The sequence below is a fragment of the Pyrus communis genome, chromosome 15 (assembly GCF_963583255.1).
Source record: "Pyrus communis chromosome 15, drPyrComm1.1, whole genome shotgun sequence".
Lineage (NCBI taxonomy): Eukaryota > Viridiplantae > Streptophyta > Magnoliopsida > Rosales > Rosaceae > Pyrus > Pyrus communis.
The window spans coordinates 6,484,523-6,502,406 of NC_084817.1; the positions used below are offsets into that span (position 1 = coordinate 6,484,523).

General features: G+C 35.0%; 1 protein-coding gene across 1 annotated transcript; it reads right to left on the bottom strand.

Annotated features, from left to right (window-relative positions):
- Positions 1-5,394: 5,394 nt before the first annotated feature.
- On the bottom strand, positions 5,395-6,865 carry LOC137716728 (heat stress transcription factor B-4-like). Its single transcript, XM_068456107.1, has 2 exons — positions 6,475-6,865; positions 5,395-6,367 (listed from the first exon to the last, which is right to left on the bottom strand). Exons 1-2 carry the CDS (start codon positions 6,721-6,723, stop codon positions 5,462-5,464), a joined length of 1,155 nt encoding a protein of 384 aa, XP_068312208.1. The 5' UTR covers positions 6,724-6,865; the 3' UTR covers positions 5,395-5,461.
- Positions 6,866-17,884: the final 11,019 nt, after the last annotated feature.

Consider the following 17,884-nt stretch of genomic DNA (forward strand, 5'->3'; position numbering starts at 1 on the left):
CCAAATAGACAAATCTCAATAACCCCTTTTCTGTTACATAATATATTTTACTTTTATTATACACACATTATTATTTTAAAATTTTTTACGAATTTATATGTTAATGTGCTAACAGTAAACTGATGTAAATATGTGGGATATATTGATCCTCTATATGGATTGGAAGGATGGGGGATTTGTCAGGCCAGACTATGGATATCGAATCAAATGACCCATGATGGCCTGAAAATTTTTCTTCACGTTTTCAGGTCCACAAAACTGCATGTGTTAACATCATCTGCAAGGAAAAATACAAAACCCTAATAATACATGCAAAAATCTTGGAAAGTTTGATCCAACGTTTTTGTCTGTTATATATGACGATAAGACTCGGCAACTTCTTCCCTATTTTTAATTCCAGCTAGTCAACTGGATGATCGAACAATATCTCATCATCATGTGGCTGCTCTTTGAAGATGGAAATATAATGTGCGCGCGCTTGTTTTGTGCAAGATAATTAACAGTTAAAACAAACTGGAAAATATGGAAAAACGAAGGATGAGAATGGGCCAATGTTAGGGAGATGAAAGTGCAAAATTCTCAGGTGATGCCATCGCTGATAATGGTCGTGTACAACTTCATATGCTGTTTTAATAGTCTAACTGAGACGGACATTTTAATTGTTATTTAATTTTGCAGCGCTTTTTTTCACTCTTTGTATGTAATATAACTACAATTAGGGATTAGCACGGTCTGAATTGGATCTAATCCAAAGTTGTTACCAAACTAATATTGACAAAATGATTTTGCTTCGGTTCAATTTTAACGGAAACCACAAACGAAATCGAACCAAACCATGCTAACATTGAACGGTTCGGTTAAGTTTAGTTTAGGGTCCTTTTTTATCTAATTATTTACCCATTTATAACAAAAAAGAAAATTCATAGCTTGCTGCATTAATTTTCATTTTATAGGCACATTAGCATGCCATCTTAAAGTCCTGAAACTGCGTCCCTTCAGGGACATCCTACTACACTTGTAAAATAAGATAATATAAATGCGCATATAAACAACTAATCCCATTCAATTGAGGCCAGTTTCTATATCAACTGATAACCATTTTTGTTTTCAGTTTTTACTTTCACTTTATTTTGTAACTAAATTTAAAAATAAAAAAATAAAATAAAAAAACAATATTATCTATACTAAGGAAGATGCGGTGGCCTTAGCCTCACAATGAGCAAGAAATAATGTGGTTCAAACTCACTTTTGACGAGAATTGAACCTAAGACCTTTCACTTACAAATGAAAATGAATACCACTAAACTATAGCACTTAAGTGGTTTGTAACTAAAAATTAAAAATTCATTTGATAACTAATCTCGATGTTTTAGATTTCAGAAATAAAATAAAAATTGATTTCATAATCAAGCCAAATTGAAATCTCCTTAAACCAATTTCAGTTTTCAAATTTTGTTTCCATACTTTTGCTCCCCCTTTCTCATTTAACATTCTACGACGTCAAAAAAAAAATGCAACATATTCAAGTCTCATGCCCTTTCATTCTATGACTTCATATTAACATTTTCACGCCCAAAAAAAATTCACTTCAAAAGTTCAAGAAAAGAGGAACATTAAAAACATTTACCAAACAACTATTATTGTTGAGATGAACCTCACATTAATGGAAATAGGGATCTTGAATGGGTTTATAAATAAGTTAGGCAACTTCTCATATTGCTAATTGATTTTATAGATGGAACCTCAATTTCCTTCATGATATCAGAGCAAATTGTCATATGTGTGAAGCTCAATGACCACATGCGCTCTGTGTCACAACGTTTATGTTGTCCACTTATTAGGTTTGAAATTTCGCCACACATGAGGGGGAACATGTTGAGAATGAATAATACATTGATGGGATGACAGACCTTGTATGTACTTATAAGTATGTTAGGTACTCCTTATATTACCAATTGTTTCTATTGTGGAATCCCATTTTTCTTTAAACTGAAAACTGAAAAACGGAAAAACGAAAAATTGAATTGGTTGTCAAACCTGTCTTAGGATATAGCACATCCATCCAGCGCCGACTACTACCCTTGATCTGGAAGTTGGCCTTGTTTATTTAGCCCATGGGTCAACTAAAAATCCAAAATTATGATTTGGGCCTTTTTCATTTTTTGTCTGAATACTTGTTTTGGTTGGTTTTCAAAAAATGACAAGCCGTGGACTTCACAGCGCACGGCCTTTTCCTTCATTTCAAGTTTGGTGCTCACTTCCTCTTCATCCTTTTGAGTTTCGAGTTTGTCTATATTAGAAATTACATTAACTAAAATTTACAAAGAATAATTTTATGAAAACAAATAAAACAAATTCAAAAGAAAAATTGCTGCAATTTAAAAATACTGGGGTGAAATTTGCCAATTGTTTACTATTCTTAACAGAACAGCAATAGAGGTTTTAGAGAGAGAAACAAAGCACGAAAGAGAGGAAGAAGAGAGAACTTCAAGAGCTAGAGAGAGAAAATTGAATTGCATTAACGAGTAACTAATTAAAAATGGAGTAACACTACACTTATCACATTTTTTATATACTACATTTATATCACCTCTCTAATATAGATAGAACTCACCAACACATGTAAGCAGTACATGATGATATTTGTAAGTGTCAATAGCAACATTCTTATTTTAAATCTTTTGTTGCACACGTAGGCCAGTACTCTAATGAAGTCATGAAACTATTGAATTACATATGCATTTTGATTTTATATTTCAAAACATGAGTGCATCTATAAATGAAATGATGAATCTATGATCTATCTTATCTCGATTACTTCTTTTGTTTTATTCTTCTTATACATTGTCCTAATAACCAAAAAGAAATATACTTTAAAATGCTTTAAGTCTCCCTAACATACTTTACTATTTAAAAACCTTGCAATCGTGTGTACTTCTTAAAACCGCACTATTACATCACTATTAATCTTTAAATTGTCAGAAAAGTGTGATATACCAAAAGAGAGAACAAGAAGATGTCAACAAAGTGTATTCGGAAAAGACTTAAAACGTAGCAAACATGTCTTTTTAAAATCACATTTTCCTTTTCTCCCTTTTTACACTTTCAAGAACAACCCATTTCGTGGTCCATACAAAAATAATCACCCTAAAATTCCATAAAGCATCTTTTTACCCGGATGATCCGTATCCACTTTTGCAACCCATCACCCCACTTTTACTCTTTAACTCCTTACGATTGGATTGGAGTCCTTGGACCAGAAAAAGCATACGAAAAACTTCTATTTCTTCTTCTTCTTCTTATTTTATTACTTCTATACACAAAAATACTGCACGTCCACATACATACATACATACATATATATATATATATATATATATATATATCTTATATATTTCTAGTCACGTGCGACGACACGATAAGGGACAAAAGCTTGGACACAATGGAGACTTGCGTCGATCTAGGGTTAGGGTTTTTGCTACAAGACGAAAACCAAAACCATTTTACGAGTACGACAAAGATATTCCAAATTCTGATTCTATATTAATTTTCATCACCTTACCTCTCCAGAGACCCTTGAAATAGATCTCTGTCTACTCGCAGAGTTTTTAAATCACCCCAAAATTAATAAATTAACAAAAATAGGGTCAGAGAAAATTGCTGTATATGTAACCTGTGGCTGTGGAAATAAAGCTTTGGTCAAAGTTTTATGAAAGCCAAGAAAAGAAGGGGGTTTATTAGCAAATTCAAGAAAGTTTGTGTATGTATGGAAACCAAAGACTACTGGTCAAGAAGTGGGAGATTTAGGAAAGAAAGAGAGGGAGAAGGTGATGAGAGCATGCAATAAATGAAAGTAGTAGAATTAGGGTTTTAAGAAGTTTGATCAGAGATACTTAAAGTGGGAAAAGGCAAAGGTTTCTGGTCCAACGAAGGAGAAGAAGAAGCATAGAAGCATTGATAGAAACATTTCAAACCCTTATTTTTCAGTCAGTTTCTATTACATTTCGCTTTCATCGAAAAAACCACTCTTTTTGTTCTTGTTTTCTTTCTTTATATTTTTCATATTTTAAAAAACTGCAACATGTTCTCGTGTATTTGTACGTATGTATTTGTTTTTTTCCTGCGCGGAGTACTGACACAGTTTTCATACAAAAAGAGAAATAGAGATTATAACCTTGATCAAATGACATGATGGCTTTCTTTTCAGCAAATCATCGGATATATAGTAATCGTATACTTTTCTTTTTTCACGAAAATAGTCACGACTGATGAGATGATAATAATAATAAAATTATGGCACTGATCATCGTTTGTTTTTTAACAACAAATTGTCATGCAGGTTGCAGCCGTGTGTCAGCTGCTTTTTCAATTTTAACCATTATTTTTACATCTCTATTTTTTCTTCTACATTTTTTAATTTTATATTTTTTTATTGTTTTTAAGCCAACTATTTTCCGAAATTTCTAATTATACCCCTGAACTCTTAAGTACTAATGATCAAGTAGTAAATGCTCAAAAATCCGAAATTCAGGATATCCAGAAGTATAGGATATAGCAGAGCATAGTAGAAATTCCCAGTATTTCCGTTGTCACGTACGCTCACACTTGTGCGTGTGATCCATTAATGGGTCGACTGAGGAAATTTTCAAAGAACCAGACTGTAAATTCTCAGCTCCCTCTCTCTCAGTCTCTCTCTCTCTCTCTCTCTCTCTCTCTCTCTCTCTCAAACACACACCGAGGCATTAATGTAACTGAAACATTCAGGATTACAATCAGAAACTTCAGAGAAGAAGAAGAAAGAAAGGAAAAAACAGACCCGATAATCGAGATCAGCAAGAAATTGCACCACTGATATATATATATATATATATATATATATATATATATATATAGATCGAGCTAAACCAAAAACAAAAAAATCATGGCCATTTAAATTTGAATTTAACTCAAAATTTAAGAGATTTTCACTAAAGTTAATTATATATAATTACAATCAGAAACTTCAGAGAAGAAGAAGAAAGAAAGGAAAAAACAGACCCGATAATCGAGATCAGCAAGAAATTGCACCACTGATATATATATATATATATATATATATATATATATATATATATATATATATATATATATATAGATCGAGCTAAACCAAAAACAAAAAAATCATGGCCATTTAAATTTGAATTTAACTCAAAATTTAAGAGATTTTCACTAAAGTTAATTATATATATACAGAGAGATCAGAGTAGTAATAGTAGTACGCGAACAGACACCCACACGCACGCAAACACAAGACACTTTTGATCATCACTCCATCAGCAGTGTAGATCATCCTAAAAACTCATCTCATCTCATCAGACCCAAAATACAATCAAACGATAAAACTAAAACAAATTGATATTAAAATTAAACCTTTCAAAAGTTTCTAATGTGGGATTTGGTGATTAATAAGAGATAGAACTAATTAACATGTGGATGGAGGCATGAGCCGGAGACCCAAATCATCCTTCTCCAAAATCAAACGAGCCTTGCTGGCCTCCATCATGTTGTCCCCATGGTGATTATTTGAGCCGTACTCCTCTGGGTGCAATCGTTTCTTCGAGTGAAGCAGCGGCACCCCAAAAAGCTTAGTGTTCTTGCACCCATTGTTACTGCTCGGCGGCTGTTGGTGGTGATCTTCAAGAATCGTCACGGAGCTCTTCGACGTGGTGTTGCTCATCGGACTAGAAGAGTTCATGATGTCATGAGGGTTTTGTTTGGCATTAGGTGGAGGAGCAGCCGGATAGTACCCTTGAAGTTGGTTTAAATTACCATTAAGACCATTAGGTTTAGGAGGCTGTGGGTTGCAGAGAAGCATTGAAGAAGGGTAGGAGTTGCTCGGAGCCACCGGCTTGACGTGGTTCTGGACAAAGTAGATGATGTCGTTGTAGAGTTTTCTCATGTGTGTCAGCTCAGACATTAGCATGTTGTTGCTCCTCCGCAGCCTCTCGTTGTCCTCCGCCAAACCCGCCACCGTGGTATTATTATGGTTAATATTCATGAAGTTATTGTTGTTAGTGTTAATGTTTGTGTTAATACCTCCGGTTGGGGATAAGAGAGGAGGGGAGTCCGACTCGCACCAGTTGGGCTGCTCGTCCGAGTCGGAGGGCGAGATGCTGCCGCGACTCGGGAAGGAGAAGAAGCTAGGATGGTGGTGGTGGCCGTTCATGCCGAGGGGGGAGTGGTGGTGGTGGTGGTGGTGGTGGTTGAGACCCACCTGATGTGGCTGAGCTGTCTTTCTCCGGTGGATCTCGCAAAGCAAATGCTTCTCTCCTTTTTTGAAGAACTCGTTGGCAAACTCCCATCTGTCCGGTACAATCTTCCTAAAACCCTTAAAAAACCAAAAACAAAGGTGTCAGCGCAAACTAAATAAAAAACCACTAAAAACAGCAGATAAATATAGATATGTGAAGGAATTTTTTGAGATGAGAGGATTACGTAGGTGTTTAGCTGGCGGACGAAGCTGGAGAAGTTGTTGTGCTTGAAGTAGTTGGGGAGGAGGTCGCGGGCGAACTCGGGAGGGCGCCAGACGACGAAGGTGGTGTCGTCGTCGCCCCACGAGACGATATGGTCGGTGGCGGGGTCGTCGACGAGTTGGTAGGTTTTTGTCAGGAACGGCGCCGGGACGGACTTGTGGGAGTCCAGGGAGAGCAGTATGCTCTCGCAGTTGTCTATCATCAACGCCATTGAAAAAGCTTTCAAAACCTTAGGGAGAGAAAGAGGAGAATATCTGATGAGGAAATGAAGAGAGAGAGGGCGGAGCCGCGGAGGGAGGGAGAGAGAGAGAGAATGAATGTTTTTGTTGTGAGTGTGTGTCTGTGTGTGAAGATTGGGGGGATAAAAATGTTGGAGAGAAAAGGGGTGGTTTGTGGTGGTACTAGTAGTAGTAGTAGTACTGTGTTTAATTTGCTTTTTGTTTTTGTTTTTTCTGTTTCTTTTGCTTTAGGATTTTATTTATAATATTACTATTAATATAATAATAATTTAGAAATGATATATGTGATATTATAAAATTTTTGCTTCCCTCCTCGGTTACGTAGTGAGAGAGAATATGTGTCTGTCTGTCTAGGACTGTGAAATAAGGGCCTTTCAAGACAAACCCGTGATCCTCTTCCTTCTCTCTCCTCTCTCTCTCTCTCTAACTCTTTCTTTCTCTCTCATACACTGGCTTCGTACTGACAATCGATCCCGCGCACACCCACTTAAAAATCACGCACAAGGAGGAGGAGGAGGATGGTGCAGGAGTACACTGTATCCCTTGTCTTTGTGAATTGACTATACTGCCCCTCTCCCTCTCCGCCTTCCTTCGGTCTCATTGATTACTATATTAATTTTAGAGGTATTTCCATACATGTCAATGGTTGTATTTGCTTTTGCTAGGCCTCAGCTTGTGTAGTGCCTCCTATGGTAGTTCTGATGATTCTGCTTCTGCTGCCCATTCTGCTGCTTCTGCAATCTGCAAATCTGCTTTGTTGTTAGTGGTAGTACCATTTCATTTAATGCAACCCTAAGACAAATAGCATTGTTTGCATGTATGCACAGATATATATCCAATCCAAATACTTCTCAGCAATTTTTTCCGACCCAAAAGAAAAGACCACATTAATTTTGACATGGTACTTGCATTGTCTAATACAAGTGAGATCTTTAATGTAGGGTTTTCTCTAATGCAGGATAAACTTGGTGGGATGTGAGCTAATTGATGACACAATGCAGTTCATATACTACTTGTTTACATCTTGAAACTATTTTCTCAAATTTGTCTGGCATTAAGAACTTCTGCTTTAATATAACATAAAATTGATAGATCAATACAATACAACTGATATATTGACACGACTCAATTTCTCCATTTCCTACTCACTCCCACAAATTTTACACAATATTTTCCTTTGGTTGAAAACTTTCTTTTCTAATATTGTAACCTAAGAATTGTTAAACTCGCAATATGTTTGAGTCCCTAGCTTTTTTTTTTTTAAGTAGAAAAACCCTAGCTAGAAGAATTGATTCCCTCATGAGAAACAAATACAATTAATGCATTACAATGAAACGGGAAGATGTGTTAATACTCGTAAATCGCATGATCAATGAGGTATATGTTGGTCCTTAACCAATAATTTATTGGAGTTTTTTTTTTTTTTTTTTTTTTTTTTTTTTTTTTTTTTTTTTTTTTTTTTTTTTTTTTTTTTTTGCAAAGAACAATGAATGCATGGTTATTTGAAGAGAATCTTGGAGGAGAAGCTTTTCTTTTTGCAAACTACAAAGTCAATCTCACTTCAACATTGTTGTTTAGAAAAAGTAATAGTGAGGTAGATTTAATAATAAAAAAGAAAAAAAAATGTAATCTGTCAAGAGAAACATAAAACCTAGCATGACCATGATAGTAGGCAGAACAAACAAAACCTTCACCAACCAATACAAGATAAAAACAATGCCAACAAAAGAAAACCTATTGAAAGTGGTAGTGTGAAAGCCCTACATAATCACGATGATAATATGCAAAATAAAATTAGGAGGATAATCTAACCAAACAAGACCAGGAGAAGAGGAATCATGATTTGCAAGGGCACCAACAACTTGATTACCTTTTCTACGTATGTGAGAACACAGAAAATGCATTTGGGAAATTCTATGCAAGCAATTCCTCCACTACGCTTAAGTCAAGAACTAAAACAGAACCAACTTTCAACAAAATAAAATTCCAATCCCAAATTGAAGCTCATTTAATAATTTTAATTATTGCTATTACCTCCGCAACAGAGCTAAGAATCTTCATATGAGAACAAAAAGCTTCAAAAACTTGGCCTTTAAAATTCCGAAACACACCACCATAACTAGCACGACCGGAGGAGAAGCCTAGAAGGTATGTTGGTCAAGGAACATTATATTATTGGTTATAGGGCAATGCAAATGTTAAATAAAAGATAGAAGAAAGGAAAGGAAAGTTCACGTCAAACGAGTGTCCTCTTTTTAAATTTGTAAGTTTCCTTTTGTTGTTTAATTAGAGGCACCAAACCAAACAGTCTCCAATTTCTAATCCCCATCATTTTCTACTCTCTATCTCTCTCTTACTCTTACCCTTTCTCTCTCTAGCACATGTATATAAGGTAAGGGATACATCGAACTACGTGATGGGATTTAAAGCCTGTTTCTTCATGACGACATTTTCTTCCTCTTCCCTTCTTCTATTTCTATATGGTTAACCTTCTCTTCCATTTGCTTCTCTCTCTCTACCTTTCTTCTTCTTCGACTTCTTTTATTTTTCTTTCCATACCCTAATATTCCAAACTTCGAAATATAGGGCTAGAGCCAGACATGCTCTCTCTGGCCACTACCACCTTTTGCTCACTTACAACACCTCTCTCTCTCTCTCTCTCGCCCTGCCAGCCAGCTGCTTTTGACATCCACCATCAGCTGGCTTGGCTTCCTTGTTGACGTGTCCAGGTGATTGAATTATTGGCCCTAAAAGTTTCCATGAACAAACTCCAAAAAACAAAAATAATATTACAGCTTTTTCCTCATATCTTTCTCTCTCTTTTGTAATGGCCCAAGAAATATTCTTTTTCTTTTTACTCTCTATCTATCTCGCAAACTCTGTGAAAAGATAGTATGAAGAGGCATGTGTATATGTTTCATCTTTTTTTTTTTCTTTTATCCCATTGAGATTCAATAATAATGACATCTTCCACAACAAAGTGATTCACTTTTCACCTTACAAATACAAATAAAAGGCGGAAATCATAAACTAAAAATTAGCAATGAAATGTTGAATGTGTGGAGGGAGACCAAAAACTTGCTATCGATACTATTCTTAATTAATGTTCTTTCCCTTGGAGGTTTAAATTGAGTATTGAAGATAATTGTTACTTGGCTAGTTTTTTTTTTTTTTAGTTCAATTTTAGAGGCATTTCTTCATGAAGCAAACTTCTTCACTGACGGTATTACTATTATTACTTTTGGCCAATGGACTTACTTCTAGAATCACATTATTCTTATTGTTGCTTGAAATGATTTTATCTTTGATTTCATATGTGTAGTTATGACCCCTGTGCTAGTTTCTGAATGTGTGTGTGTGTGTATATATCTGCCTTTATTTTGTATAAAACTAACAAATTTATGCATGTTCCCATTTTATTTTATTTTTAATTTTGCTTTAGTACTTAGAAGTGTCACAATGTCATGTGACCATATTTGAAGAAGGTAGATTGGGTTGAGATAGATTGCATGAAAGTCATTTGTAATAAGTGGGCACTAAGGAATCCTATTATATAAAAGTAAGGAATGGATTTTATTTTGTGATGATAAGTGAAAGACTGACTGCAAGGAGTAGAGAGGGGTAGGGATTGTAGGGACACAATCAGGCCTTCCAGGTGCAAAGTGAAAACAATAGGAAAATGATGGCTAATTATTTCACAGAGATACTCACCTGATTATTTTGATCATGCCCTATGATTATAACTATTGGAAAAACAAAGTTAACTCATCAAACTGTCCCAGTTCAGTCCCCACAATTATAATTTCTCACTTTTACATTTTCTCGGCGCTTCCCTCATTTGAAATTCATACAACAAAAGATTAATGGTCACCTTATAATTAATTACTTAGATTTCAAGTTAAAAGGGAAAACCCTTGTGAATAGGGTTGCTTATACATTTCTGAGACTCTAAAATAAAATCGAACTCTAGCAACTATTGTATATCTCACTTAGAGAGTATGTCGGCAGTATTGTCGATTACATGTATAAATAAACACCACTACTCTTTTATCAATGTTCAAAATGAAGGAAATATTGTGTGTGTATATGTTTTTTTTTTCTTTTTCAAAAGACCAATTTGCATTTGTTTCACCGAACTATCTCGGATTAGATTAGCTTTATGAACTAAATTGGATTGACTTGACACAGACCAAGTAGTACAAGAATAATGAAGCATTTGTTGTAATGTCGGATTAAGTCATGAATTAAATTATTTTTGGGATCCAAATTTTAATTTAATTCATGTTATTAATATTTTGTTATTATTAAATCCACATTTTTTTTCTGACTCTCTCTCCCTCTCAACCTTTCCTTTTTCATCTCACCCTCGTCTCCGTTGAACTCTGCATCTCTCTCCTCTCTCTCTTAAATTCACTTCACAGTCTCCTTCCAAAGACAAATTAGTAAACTTGTTCACTCATATTTGCAGGTGCCATTTGGATTAGCCCACCAGCCAATCGATGAGCTTCGTGCAACTTCAAGGTCCTCGACTTTGGAACGATTGTTCTGCGTTTTGGTTTCAGTCGCACAACGATTTTGTTTCGAATTTTAAGGGTTGGAACGATTGGTGTGCATTTTTGCTTTTTGTTTCGAATTTTGCAAGGGTGCATTTTTTCTTTTCTGGATCTGGAAGGATTGTTGTGCAGGATCTGGGTTTCGCTGGATAGAGGACAGAAAGCAAGAGAGAAGATGCGAGCAGGAGAGGAGAGAGAAAACGAAGCGGAAGGAGGTCTTAGCAGTACCATGGATATTGTGTGGGGGGTGTCTCGCTAAGACCACCTAGCGAAAGTTTGTCAATGTGAGCCCCCTTTAGTCTCATTCATCTTAATCCCTGTATGTAAAAATATGGGATTAGACTAATAAGTAGTTCAGTCCAGAATGGTTAATGAGGTCAAACAAATACACTCTAAGTTTATAACCTGCAATGTTCGTGTTTCAAGAGTATACCTAAAGCAAGGGGAGTCCTACATACGCTTACTCTCTTTTTTCTTTATGGTTATGTGGTAATCTCCCGTTTTGGCAAGAATGGGCATGTGCCCATTAAAATTTAAAAAATACAATGAACGTTCATTTTATTAACAAAAATTTCAAATATCAAACAGAAAAATGCAGGAATGGGCAAGTGCATGCCCAGGACCAGTAAACATATATCATTATCATAAAAAATAAAAAAATAAAAAAAGATGAGAAGATAAAATATCCCTATTATATTTAGGTAAAAATTAAATCTGCATGTGATCTATTGGCACACACTGCAGAATAACTATGTGTGTGTGTATGCTTCTTTCTATTTAGAAAAATAAAATAAAATAAAAAATAGAAAATAAGATGAAACAATATCAGCTTCAATTCCCGATATTCAATTAAAATGGGAAATAGGGTTTTTCCATAGCATGAGATCAAAGAACTTCTAATACTTTCTTTCTTGGCCCTTCTCTCTCTCTGACTCTCTCTCCTTCCTTTCTTAATTCCCGACTCATCGCTCACGCATCTTAAACCTGCAGCTCTCTTCTGTGCAGCTTCTGCAGCGTTTCAGCGGCTGACATGGAGACAGTCCTTATTATTTTGAAGGTTCTGTGTAGGTATACCATTCTCGTGATTCTTGCTTTGTTTCTTTCCCTTGCATAACATATATTTATTACCACCACCCTTTTCACTGTTCGTGTTACATACTTATTTTCGGGAATATTACCCATGTACACATACCCACACCTAGCTTCCACCACCAACCCATCTAGGCATCTATCCACTACATTATTAATTAATTTTGACAAGTTAAATTAACCCCATTAATCCATTTATACCTTTTGATACATTTTGTGCAGTTAAAACACATCATGTGTTATATGTTTCATGCAATACATAACGAATTATAACTGAGAAATATACCTTAGTCAGCTAGGAAATCCCTAATGAAGTGTTTCTCGGCATTATGTTACTTAACCTAACCAGGATTTGCTGAATAAGTTAAATTAACACCATTAATCTATTTACCTCTCTACAAATTTCGTTAAGTTTAAAGCACATCATGTACAATATTTGTTTTATACAACACATAATGATGTGTTATTGAAACATACATGTTACTCAGCTTGGCATGTGACATGAGAAGTCCCTAATGAAGTTTTTCTCTCGACATTATGGAGGACCTATACGCATCCCCATTAATTCAAGCTTTATTTGTTGATTGAGTAATTAACTAAGCTAGCTAAAGGTAAAGTTATAAAGCAGTTTTAACCCTTGCTTGAATAATGTAAGACATATGAAACAGGGGATCAAGGGTTAGAATCGTTAGATGGGTCCACAGAGTATGGAAATCTAGAAAAACAAAGACTGATTTTTTTTCACAAGTTGTCAGCTCTCTCTCTCTCTCTCTCTCTCTCTCTCTCTCTCTCAGAGTGCTGAAGAGCAAGAAGATTCTATTCTAATTTCTAAAACGCAGTTAAAGTGAAACCAAACCCCACCTCCCCTCACATGACCACCGCCGATACCATACCAAAAAAAAACTATATTTATTCATTTGTACTTAAAAACAAGGATTTTTCTGCTTAATTAATGAGCCTTGTTATATCATCCGATACGAGAATTTCAAGGACAGACAACTTAAAACACAGAGCGAATACGGATAAACCCTACATATTATAAATGTGAATATTACTTTTAATTATTGAATTATTAGAGAAACTACACCCTAACTCTTTCTCCTCCTTTCTAAACTGGAAAAAAGAATCAAAACCTGTATTCTATGCGACAAAGGTACAAGGTTCTTTCTTCTGTCACTTCTCTCCTCGCACTCTTTTTTGTCGTTTTTACTGGCATCTTCGTTCTCTTACACAATAAAACCTTATTATACATAGCTAACTTTAATTTTGCGAATATTAGGGTTTTTTTTTTAATATAGGGTTCTTACGGCATGGATTGTATTGGGACAAAGTGCTATAGGGTTCGAATCCTGCAGGGACTGGGGGGCTATATCATGTATATTTATCTAATAAAAGACAGAAACAAACATAAAGGTCACGAGGGGATAATAGATGCCACGAGCAAATGGGCATGCATTTTTCAGATCAACAAATATCCGACAAGATATACCAGTTGGTTGTTTCTCAGACCCGGATTTTTGTCCAGTCGTATGATATTGACGTTTCTATCCTATCCTTGATTCTGGGCTTCCTGGTCTTGTTGTTCTAGATCGATCACATCCTTTATCTCCAGTCACACGAAGCAACCTGCTTCCATAAATGCATGCAGAAGATGTGAAAAGTCTCATCTAATTTATGAAGGATTTGAACTCCTTAAGTATAATGTACTGACGAAATAATTTAATTACCACTGCGAGGTGAAATTCTCTTGTTGTGAAATATTACTGCGTGGTTTTTCCAACATGGTAAAGATTTGTATTTTCTAAATTTTCCTTTAATGTTGCACTAAGGATGAAACCCTAGTGATAGAGCAATATATGATCTTATCCTCTACGAACCCTTTGAAGTTTCCTAAAGCTTGTTAGCGCTTTAGGTGGTACTGACTTTATTTGGTAAAGGAATCTCATGATTTCATCGTCACATTAATTTGGTTTGATTTGAATACTGTTTTCCTTTGTATCCCTACTCTTTATCTTTCAATTTTATACGATACCTTCAATTTGAATAGGCATGTCCTAATTAATCAGTTACAACTTGCTAAACCCCCACTATTTGCTTCTTATTTTGAATGACATGAATCAATTAGACGCAAAAGAGTTAGGCTTTGATGTCTTCTTCATTCTTAATTTGTGCGTGAGAAAATCATATCTAAATGGATCCCAAATGAAATATCAAAAAAAATACATTAATTAGGACTATGCAGGGACGAGGGACTTTCAAATCTCAAGAGATTAAGTCAAAGTTAGTTAGGAGTGGACTCTAAAACCTTACTAACATGAACACGGTTCCTTACATTTGGAAATCCTCGCCCCAATATAGCCTACGAAAAGAAGACTCATTGTCATTCTCGTATGTATAGTCAGTCCTCATACTCAGACACATGCAAAATTTTCTTGTTAAAATCACAAGTAAGAATTTTATACTCAAAATGGTGAAAGTTTATATGCACATGTCATACTGTGATTGTCTACAAAGAGAAATAAATTATTACATATGAGAAGCTAAATACTTTCATTAGATTTGTTCTTTTAAATGGGTCTTAATTAATATGAAATATTTGTGTACTACATATAAGTAATTAACACTTTAGAAATACTGTAGATTTAGTCTCCATGCAAAAGTAGATAAATTGTTCAAAAAATACGTTAAGAAATGTCCGACTTGCATGACCTTCCTTTTCTTTTTCAACGAATAAACAAGCCAATTTTAGCTCACTTTAGAATTACATAAAAAGGAGAGAACAACAAGATTTGTCTTTCCTCCATTTTCTTTCTCCCCTTCTTTCTTTTCTTCTTTTATCTTTTTTCCTTTTCTCTATTTTCCTTCTTTCTTTGTTAAAGACTTTTATTCATCTTGTACGTTAAAAATCGATCCTTCTATAAACGTGTATGTGAGATCTACATTATAGCTTAACACGCGGACAACATAATAGGGTGACGTGAAGCACGTATGACTATTTGGCTTCACACGTGGCACAACATACTTTGATACCATGAAGAAAGTTGGTATTCCATCATAAAACCAATTTACAATGTAGGGAATAACACAACTTACTTATAAGCTCATACAAGGTCTCTCCTCCTATCAATATGGTATTCATTCTCAACAAGGTCGAAGAACTTTATAAAATAGTCATACACAAAAAGAAATAAGAGTACTTCATAGTATATTCTACAAAATATATGTACTACAAATTAATTAATTATTAAAATCTTCCCAAAATATATGTACTACAAATTAATTAATTATTAAAATCTTCCCAACTTGAAGACAATAATATTGTTGATGATCACGATCGTCTACATGCATGATGTGATATTGGGGCCAAAGATTCCACTAATACCATACTTTTAATCGGTGCTATTTTGAAAACCATGGCCGACCATGGGACACCAAATTAAATAAGTTTAGTACAATCTCAATCTATGTATGACCTAAACATGATTAACCAAAAAAGTGAGTCACCGAATGTCAAAAAAGAAAAGAAAAAACAAGACATGCCAATAAGAAGGGGATTTGGAATGGTGGTTTTTGAAGAATTAGAAGAAGTAGGGGGGAACATAAAGGCTGTTGGATCACATGCACATCACATTCCTTTTTCTACTTCTCTCTGTTCTCTTCTTTTTATACTGTGGCTGATGAAACGTTCACAAAAGAAAAGTTTGTTTGAAAAATTAGGGTCCCAGCAGGCTTCAAGGCTGCTGCTGCTGCTGCAAATGAAATTTTTGCCAATACTACTACTACTTCTTCTTCCTCAATCCAAGGGATTCCGTGAGATGATGATATTTAGCTGATCTGGGACCCCCCATCATCCTCACCATCATTTCATGCATATACAGGGAAGGCCCACCTCTCACACCGTCTCACGTCCATTTTACTTGCACAAAAGTGCTTAAAGTGGCATTTTTTTCTGATGCCAGCCAATAATGCATGATATAAAAATCGCAAACCCTAACCCCCATCTCATCGAAATTCGGTGAAATATGATTATTTCCATATTACCCAAATGGTAATTCATGATCTTGTGTGGATTGCTCATCGATTGATTTATTAATTATTGTGAACCATCACAAAACCATGATCGTTTGCATATTGCTAGGTTGATAACTTGATCTGAACTGCTTCCATTGTAATTTGCATGGCCAATTTTCTTTAAATGAAATTATTTGTTTTCTCGCTTTATTACTTATTTCATATAATCTCATAATCATACAAATATTATTGCCACCTAATTATCCACTAAGAGAACCTTTTTTGGTTGCTCAATCATGTCATGTCAGACATAAAGTTTCTAAGTGATCTGATGCAAATCATTCAAATGAATACACAAAATTGAGTAGATGAAGTATTAACTTCACTAATATATGTGTTACATATCCTAACATGTTGTCATATTATGTCGAATGGTTGTCTAAAATTCTCCATTGTTAAAAAATACGGACATGATTTTTGCTCACTCGTTTTCTATTTTTACAATGAATTGAACAAAGTAAATAAAAATTAATGATTAAAATTAAAAAAAAACGGTGTGCAAAAGGTGAAAACAAAGGTGAGGATCGAAATCTAAAGCTATGGGGTCATGGCATGCACAAAATGCAGTTATTTCTTTAAAAAAGAAGTCTATTACTAGTGCACATTAATTAGTTAATTCTCCATGCAAAGAATCACGCAACAAGTCCAAGGTGTATTGAAGAAGATGAAGAAATTAGGTATATAAACTAGATGCTAAGATAAATTAAGATTTGAGCACTTAATTTAGAGCTTCTAAGTGAGATCTGTGTAAACAGAAAGAAGTGCAGAAAACTTACACAGAGAGAAAGTATATTCTTTTGTATTGAATGAATTGTTATACTGCTTTACAGTTATATGTTGTATATATCTAGTTACATTGCTTAGGTACTAAGCTATTACAAGACTCACAAGATCTTGACACTTGTCATAATCTCTACTCACATATCCTAAACAAACTTAACTACCTCACGCATATAATATCTAACATCCTCCCTCAATCTCAGGGTGAGGCTTGCCAAGTCTGAGATTGTAACAGTGCGTTTGAAATAAGGGAGTAGACAAACCCTTTGTTAGAACATCAGCAAACTGTTCATTCGAAGAAACAAAATGCACTTGCAGAAGCCTTTTAGCAACCCTCTCACGCACAAAGTGGACATCAATCTCAATATGTTTCGTCCGCTGATGCATAACTGGATTATAAGCAAGAGTTATTGCGGACATATTATCACAAAACAATGTAGTCGGACATGGAACATCAATCTTCATAAAGTGAAGAAGCTGTTTGATCCAATCAATTTCAGAAGTAGTGCTTGAGAGTGCCCTATATTCAACTTCGGTTGAGGACTGAGAGACTGTATTTTGTTTCTTCGAGGACCAAGAAATAGGATTAGGCCTTAAATACACCACTAAACCAGTTGTGGATCTCCTGTCATTGGGATCT

Bases quoted from the DNA above. Each gene is read 5' to 3' on its own strand.
- LOC137716728 (XM_068456107.1), bottom strand. From the start codon at position 6,723: ATGGCGTTGATGATAGACAACTGCGAGAGCATACTGCTCTCCCTGGAC. The intron at 6,368-6,474 runs GTAATCCTCTCA...TGGTTTTTTAAG, and splicing joins TCCGCCAGCTAAACACCTAC to GGTTTTAGGAAGATTGTACC.